Genomic DNA, 8,280 nt, shown 5'->3' with positions numbered 1-8,280 from the left:
AGGCCAAAAAGTCACTCTTTTGGCCTCCGTGTAACAATGGAGCTTCTGCAGACGAACATGCTAAATGTAAACAAGAACGTGATGTTAACACGGCTTGAATTGAATATACTTTGTTTCTAAGGTACAAAGGGAATTTAAAGTGAGTTCTCTACCTAATAGAAATATTTTAATGTTATCACTTATTATATATGTTACAATCTAGAAATACTAGAATAATACTAATACGAATAGGAAAAGGTATTAAAAGGATATTTATCTATGGAAAACATGATGTCATAGCTTCCATCACAAATCGCCAAAATAACAGGTTGATTCTTCTATATATTGGATAATGAGGAAACTCAGGTATATCAGTTCTTTTTTTCTTTGGAGGCGAACTATGCCCCAAGAATCACTGAAGACTAGCACAGATACAGCCTTTGGCTGCATTCACATATCCATATGTTTCTTGACAAAAACATTAGGATCTCAACACAGGAATAGATTTTGATTTGTGGTGATCAACAGTTTAGCCCGTAGTTTTTCCCATTTAAATACACTCTTGCTGTTTCGGAATGACACAAAAGGGACACAAATGACACATACATGCAATTAGTAGCGTAACTTTATTTATGTTAGCACCGCCTATTAGAAACATTTCAACGCCTGTAATATAACACATGGCACTACATAAATCTGTTGCATCTTGGGGAAGAAAGGCATTATGACAGATATCTCTTTTATTACATACATGCACAATTTTTTTTTGTGAAATTAGCCGTCAAGATGATGATGATACAAATGACAATATTGTAACTGGTTAGACACAGCCCTTTTTATAGGAAACAAAACCGAAGAAGCAATTTGTAGTTGACGAAAAATGGTGCAATACCTCCAATATATTGTGGGCTACTAAAATTGTCTAACATATTAACTGACCCATAGCAAGGAATCAAAGCTCAGCTTTTATTTCTTAAACTGCTACAGAAAAACGAAAGCTGTTCGGTGATTGGTTGCTATGGACTACAGGTCCATTTTTCCTATTAGACAGAGGCCCCTTTTTAAAAAAAAAAAAAAGTTATAACGTTTTTGTCAAACTAATAATGTGCGTCTAGACCATGTCCAATCAAAGTGTACAATATGAATAAAGGAGAGAAAAAAAGGACATACATAAAAAAAAAAATATTGAAGGCAATGTAAAGGCAACATGAGATAGCAATAGTAGAATTGAACAATCCCTCATGCAAACAGTTTTTTATTATTAGATACAGGCTTGATCACCAAACCCATAAGTTAGCCCTGAAATTAAATAAATCTTTTCTGTACATTCAGTAAACTTGAATCATATTAGCTGAAATAAATTACAAAATTTACATGACCAGTTTTACGCGTTTAATAAGCCATAGTTTACCATGTTTTTTTGCATGTTCAACCTGTACCACATTACAGTCTTCACAATATGGTCAGATTCCAAACAGTAAAAAACAAGCGCAGAACATTTCACAAAAGAGAACAAAGCAGCAGGTAAGTCCATACGAACAGATTTCCTTTCTTCCATCTAGTGTTAACACAACAAAAGACAGAAATAAAACCAGAACACTAAAGCAGGATGGAACGGAAGTACACAAAGGAATGGTGTTTTCCAGAGCAATTACTATTTATTTGTACAGAGATCTACTACTCCATCAGATAAAAAATTGTGCAAAGTCTACACAAAAAATGTACAAATTTAGTAGTGGTGAAAAATATAAACAAAAATAAGACATCGACATTCTCAAACACACAAAAGGACACCAAACAGCTTAAAATATTATATTTCAAAGCTTAAAGTCTGTCTGGATTAGAATAAAAAAAGCTGCATACCAGACACAACCCATGGACAAGAGTGGCGCGGTTTCTGAGAAAACGAAACACCCTTTTTCTAATCGTGTACTACCGCTCTCTGGTGTGGAGGTGAATAGGGTGATACTTTAGGGAAATGCCTTATCTGCAATTCTCTAATATACTTTTAGACATTGTTCACAGGGCAGTTCTGGAAGTGCTTTTTTTCCCTTAAATTACATTATACTAGTAGTGGCTCAGGAAATTAAGACTTCTCTTTCTCGATCCAATCTTGGTTTTGGCTTAAAAAAAAAAAGGATGCCTTGAAAACTTTAAAAAATGTCATCAAATCTGCAATGTGTGAACAATGTCATACTAATAGAATCGATTAAACCAAAGCTAAAGCAGGGAAGCTCGAGGGAAATGAAATTCTCCCTGGTTGCCTGTGAAGCCATTTTTCGAATTAGAGATTTTTTTCTCTGTGGCACACAATTCGTTGTAGCATACTGCGTAGCTTCCCTACTCTAGTTAAAGAGTGCTCCTAGCTTGTGTACTTTCAAACCAGTAAAATATGTTCAGGACTAGTAGCATATTCATTGGGATCATTGATGATTCATTCCATCATATCCTGAGGCAGCAATCAAACCATATTACGGCCGCAAGACTCATACTCCGCACAGTTCAAGTGAACCAACCAAACTTAGATCACCACAGAACTCTTACAGAATCTCCCAAACCTTCATCAGTGCCTCAACAGCATTAAAACATTTTCAAGTATTTAAACGGCTAACTTTAAATCGCATATATAAAAGACCGTTGACATTTTAAAGAGTGGAATCTCTGTAAAACGGTGCTTATTTCTCAAAACCTTACAAAACAATTATACAAGATATGGACAGAACATTACCTTAATCACCTGATAAACTCAAGAATCATTTTTACAATAAAATTTACAAAAAGGCAAGTAAAATGAAAAACGAGAGCTTGTGGAAATCGGAATGTAGATCCTCTGATCAGTGTTATATCTTACTTCCTTAGACACGTCCAAATTTAGACCTAACCTTGGCCAATCACGTGTTTAAAGTTCACAAAACTGAATTAGTTTAGAGTTTAAAAGCAACTTTTCAAACCATTGTTATAGATTCAGTCAGAATCTATCGGTTATATATGGTCCCAAAATCACACAAAAGGCGCCAGCTAAAAAAAAACAACTATTTTCTGTACCCAACTAATGGACAGGGAGGAGCAGCCATGGGTGTTTCAACAAGTGAGATATTGACCATGAGGAACCTTTTAAATTGTCAGGGTTTTGCTATATATATGTAGTGATGGGCAATAAACTATACGACCTAAATTGCATTTTGATGAAATAAAATAATTGGAATTCCAGATAATTAAATAACTGTTTTATAGTGCTATATTTCAGTATATTAGATCCCTTAACCAGCTGGCAATTCATTGGAGTCGGCAATTTTAAAACAGGAAGGCAAGCTTGATACTGCCGGCGGGAGAAGATTACTGGCAAAAGGTGTGCTGCAGATATTCTTTAGAGTTATATGGTATATGTCCTTATAGTGGAGAAAATAGGGAAACAGAAAGGGAAACACTAAACAATACGTTATTTACAATCTATGTACCAAAACCTCATTGCAATATACTCAGAACACCCTTATACCATACTGAAACTCGGCATTAAAGAGAACCTGTCAGAATGGTCATGTTGCCCTAATCACGGATTATGACACATTGCCCTGACTACACTTAAATATGTTTTACTCTAAAGCGCTGTGACATTTTAGACAAATCAGAGTTCTAATGGCGAGTCCCCTATGGCTTCACTCCACCTAGCCCAGCTTGATTGACAGGTCTATCCCCTTACATAGAGACTACCTGTCAATCAAGCGGAGCCTGGCGGGAAGAAGCCTGAGGGGAGTTGTCATTCAAACTATGATTTCTCTGAAATGCTGCAGTGCTTTAGAGTAAAACATAAATAAGTATAGTCAGGGCAGCTTTACCATGCTGCCCATGGCTATGGGAGCATGAATGTGCTGACAGGATGCCTTTAAAAAGGAATTTTCCACCATAAGTATTAATAGTTTTTCACTCAGATATGCCATCAATGTTGGATCGATGAAGTGCTGAGCACTAGGACCCTGAACCATGCCTAGAACAAATATGCTACAGAAATCATTACGTTTAGCAGCATTAACCGTGTCCTACCACGGTGAAAGGAATTGCAATGGGCCGTCATTCACTTGAATCTTGACATAGCACTTGGTCAGGAGTGCACTTGTCTAGCGCTGCAGCTCCTTTGCTCTAGACATCAGGGTGGATCCCAGCAGTTGGAACCCCATCGATGGCACATCTAATCAATGCTTAAAGTGGGAGGGTAGATTTAACTTGTCCACAAAGATTTAATTGGATTGTCTTAGTGACACTGGTGTAAAATAAAAACAAATTTAAGGAAAGATCTAAAAGAAAGAAAAAAAACACACCTTACACGTCATGAAAACAAGACTTTGGAACATTAAATGGATTTTATGCTTTTTACACAGCACTGTGTAACCTTTAATACAGGTGCTACCAAAATGTCACATTTTACAGCATCACTGTTACTTTAATATGCTGTAGACCTATTTAAGAAGACAGGAAAAACTAAAATCTACACATTAAAGGTTATGGACTGCTTTGGGGGTCTTTTTTTTTTTTTTTTAAATCCCTTTGACTTGATCAGAATGGAGTTTAGAAGATCAGCCAAGCCGACAGTGCCGCTCACTGACGGATACGACTCAGAGCTGCTTTCTACAGCTTCTAAAGACCGTGATAGAACCTACATGTGTGAAAGTGCATATTATTTAAAGTGAAAGTCAATTAAAAAAGTTTTTTTTATTCCCAAATAAATCGATTCCATTAAATAAATAAATAAAAAAAGACTCCAAAAGTGTTCATAGCCTTTAAATACACCGCTTGTACATCTGTCTTAAGAACACAGTGCATGTAAAAGATCTTCATGCATCTATACTGTCTTGAAGAATAAGAAACGTTGTTGTCCAAAGCAACCAATCACAGCCCATGTTTCACTTTAGATGCTATGGACAACAAGGCCACTGGTTTTGCATTTTGGTTTTCACAAGTGCCACAATAAAATATTCTAAGTGCAAGTATATATGATCTCTATCTTATTACTTCTCCATTGAAAAGGTACCTAATGTAGAATTCTTACACAATTTCAATAGGGTAGAGGGGCACATGCCATTTCACGAATCGAGACCTACCTTCTTTTTAGTACATCAATAAAACTCTTCCTGGATAATACGGAATGGTAAGCATCTTGGAATAAAGACTGATGTCCCCTGTCAAACATTAAAGAGGTTGCCAACTACCAGACAACTGATGACCTATCCACCGGTAAGGTAATTAGTATATCATCGGTACTGGTCCGACACCCGGACCCTGCACCGATCAGCTGCCTGCGGGCACCAGATGTCATTGCACAGTATGCAATGTACGGAGCTGGAAGCAGTTGGCTCCATACATTGCGGAACTGCAGCTCTGCTCCTATTCACTTGAATAGGAGCAGAGCTGCAGATCGGCCGCTATACCGTGGCCGGAGACATCTGCTTCCGGCATTGACGTCCGGTGCCCAGAGGCAGCCAGATAAGCTGATCGGGTGCGGGATCCGGGTGTTGCATCCCCACCGATCATGTACTGATGACCCAACCGGTGGATAGGTCATCAGTTTTCTGGTAGTGGACAACCCCTTTAAAGACTATAAATTTGAAGGAGATTATTTTTTCCTATGCTTAGACTGTTCAATATTTTGAAAAAACATTTGACATTATATTCCTTAGTTTTAGTTTGTGCCCAAATTATGATCTCCAATAAGAAGCTTCTAACACAAGCAGTTGCTTATACACTCCACAAATATTGGTACATGGCATAAAAATTCCCATACTTTGTAAAGAATGAAACTGACTAAACTGAAACACCATCAGTATATCTTCCCATACATAGAAAGGGACAGTTGCTCATTTGTACAAGTTCCAGTTTACATGCGCGAAAATATATCTTTGGATTCACAGTAAATTTTTTAGCAGTGATGGTGTGTGCCAGTTCTGTTTATCTATTCATAATACACTGCTAGTGAAAATGTTACCAATGTATGGCACATAAGTACCTTAGAATTTACGTGACCGCTACTGCATTAGATGATGCACACAATTCTCCGAAATGGAAATTGCTTCCTTTAAACAGCAATTATTGGAAGACAATCACTGGATGAAGAAAATGTTCAGTGCAGTAGAAGACAGACTGGGTGGTTGCGTAGTGAATGTTAGATTGTGAAAAAGTGTGCAATTCCAGTTTTTTGTTTTTAAGGGTTTGGATAGCAAAGACCCTCTGATATTTCACAATTGTATTTGCCACTTTCGGTTTTTGAAAAATGGGACAAGTTGAAATGCCAGCCATAGCTTTTGGGAATGTGTTCATACATGAGGCCCCCCAGATATGAATGGATTATCACCAGTCACATATTATCTTCTGCACGTTACAATATTCCCTCCGTTCATTTCAAAAAGTAGTAAACTGCAATTGAAGGGAGGTATTAGTAAAGTGTGCAACCTCTAACTCTAAGCATATCATAAGGCAACAGGTAACACAGAAGAACATTTTAAGGTTGTGCTGAATGAAAGATCCATAGTTCAGCATAGTGGAACATGACGTATATGTATTCAGTATGTAATTAGCCACTGTTGAACAGGCCCAAACTTTAAACAAATGCAAAAACACTGAATAAAACACTCCAAAAATTATTTGCCATGTAGTTGTAGCCTGATGAGAATGAGGCAATAAGAATGCTACAAAGGCATCTTTAACCCATTACAAATACCGGACACCATATAAATAGCACTCGTAATACTGGTCTCAAATGAAAGGAATGAAACGACAGTTTAAGCTTTCACTAAATACAGGTAACTGCAGCAGGTTATGCGGAAACGGCTCTGAATAAAACAAGAACAGAATTAGTTTTGAAGCAGTGTTAGCTACCATGAAAACGGGATGTTGGGCAACATTATTAAGGCAAAACACATCCATAGCAAATATACATAGATTTGTTTGACTTGCTAGAAAACGAGGAGCATTATATCTAAACAAAAAACTCACCACAAGCAGAATAAACCCTCAAGAGAATGCTAAATTGAGAATACATAATGCTGCCTCTTAAAAATGAAAAGCCACAGATATGACTTTTCACCATTCAGGAGGAATGACTGCATGGACATGTGCAATTTGCCACAGTAAATGCCTTTGGTGCAAAATAAAAATGAATGGCATTCACAATACAAGCCAAAATGTTAAATGCAGACCAGACCGTCGATGCGGATGGACCAATTAGCTGCCAGTAACTAAAGAGTCTATGCAGTACAGGATGAGCTCTTTTATCCACTTGTTTATATACATAATACTGGCTCTATATACAGATTGTCTTACTGCTGCAAGGGCCATTTGTGCAACATCCTCAGCATGGAGGTCCCCGACATGAAGATGGCTTCCTAATTGGTCTCAATGTTCAGCGCGTCATCACATATTTACTGATAAAAGAAAAAGATCAACATTGTCTAATTTTTCTTCATTTATGCCCACTCATTAAACAGGATCAATCATTCCAGAGAACTACTTCCAGGACATAAAAATGGAGGACAACTCAGGAGAAATTCAGCAATCCTAGAAGAGCACCGACTGCACCAAAATAGCCCTGGAAGAAAAAAAGCCATTAAATGGCTGTAGAAAAGGGAAGACCTACAAGAAAAACCATAGTATCCCTTTCTAACAGCTGTATGACTGCATTACTTAGATCTTTACACTGACACACACATGTATATCATGATATATTGTATATTCTCTGCAGTACATTAGCAGGTGAACCTTCTGAACAAGTTTCTGCACTCTCGAAGATCGAAACATCTTTTCAAAGACAGAACCATTAAAAGGATTTTGTTCTAGGTAGCACGGCCCCTCTGTGTACATGTCAGGTGTCCCTATAGCTGTGGCCCCTATGCTCAGTTTATTAAACTTTATATATATATTATTATCCCGAGACCCTGTCAAATTGCCTATAATGCCAAGGCCAAATGTACATATACTGAGAAATAAGTTATTCGAAAGTGTAAGTCACATTAGATTCAATGAAATATTTAACAGTCGTGAATCGTTCTTTATAAGCCTTCAGAGATGAAGAGCAGTGTATGTGGTATACAGTAATATTCGATTATGGTCCAGCTTAGGGTAAGAAATAGTCATTTTCATTTATTAAATTTCGTTCCTTTCCCATATTATAAATGAACAGCTTTATCCAACTCCAGAATGAAATATATCAGCTCCTATGTGAATGTGCAGAATTTTTGTTTCATCCCTTCCCTTTCTCCCATCCTTTGATTGAACTTGGTGGACAGGTTTCTTATTTCAACCGTACTATATAAC

General features: G+C 37.2%; 1 protein-coding gene across 3 annotated transcripts in view; it reads right to left on the bottom strand.

The window, feature by feature from the left end:
- Positions 1-588: 588 nt before the first annotated feature.
- Positions 589-8,280, bottom strand: part of PANK3 (pantothenate kinase 3) — a 30,173-nt gene continuing 22,481 nt past the window's right edge. For 2 of the 3 annotated variants that reach the window (XM_075856414.1, XM_075856412.1), the window contains one exon: positions 589-7,555. In XM_075856414.1, the coding sequence (XP_075712529.1) occupies positions 7,505-7,555 (51 nt within the window). In that variant the 3' untranslated portion in view covers positions 589-7,504. The remainder of the gene's footprint in view (positions 7,556-8,280) is intronic. The other variant, XR_012882343.1, reaches the window with a different exon arrangement.

Source organism: Rhinoderma darwinii, chromosome 3 (assembly GCF_050947455.1).
Source record: "Rhinoderma darwinii isolate aRhiDar2 chromosome 3, aRhiDar2.hap1, whole genome shotgun sequence".
NCBI lineage: Eukaryota > Metazoa > Chordata > Amphibia > Anura > Rhinodermatidae > Rhinoderma > Rhinoderma darwinii.
Note: the sequence above shows the minus strand (reverse complement) of the source record. Positions and strands in the feature narration are given on the sequence as shown.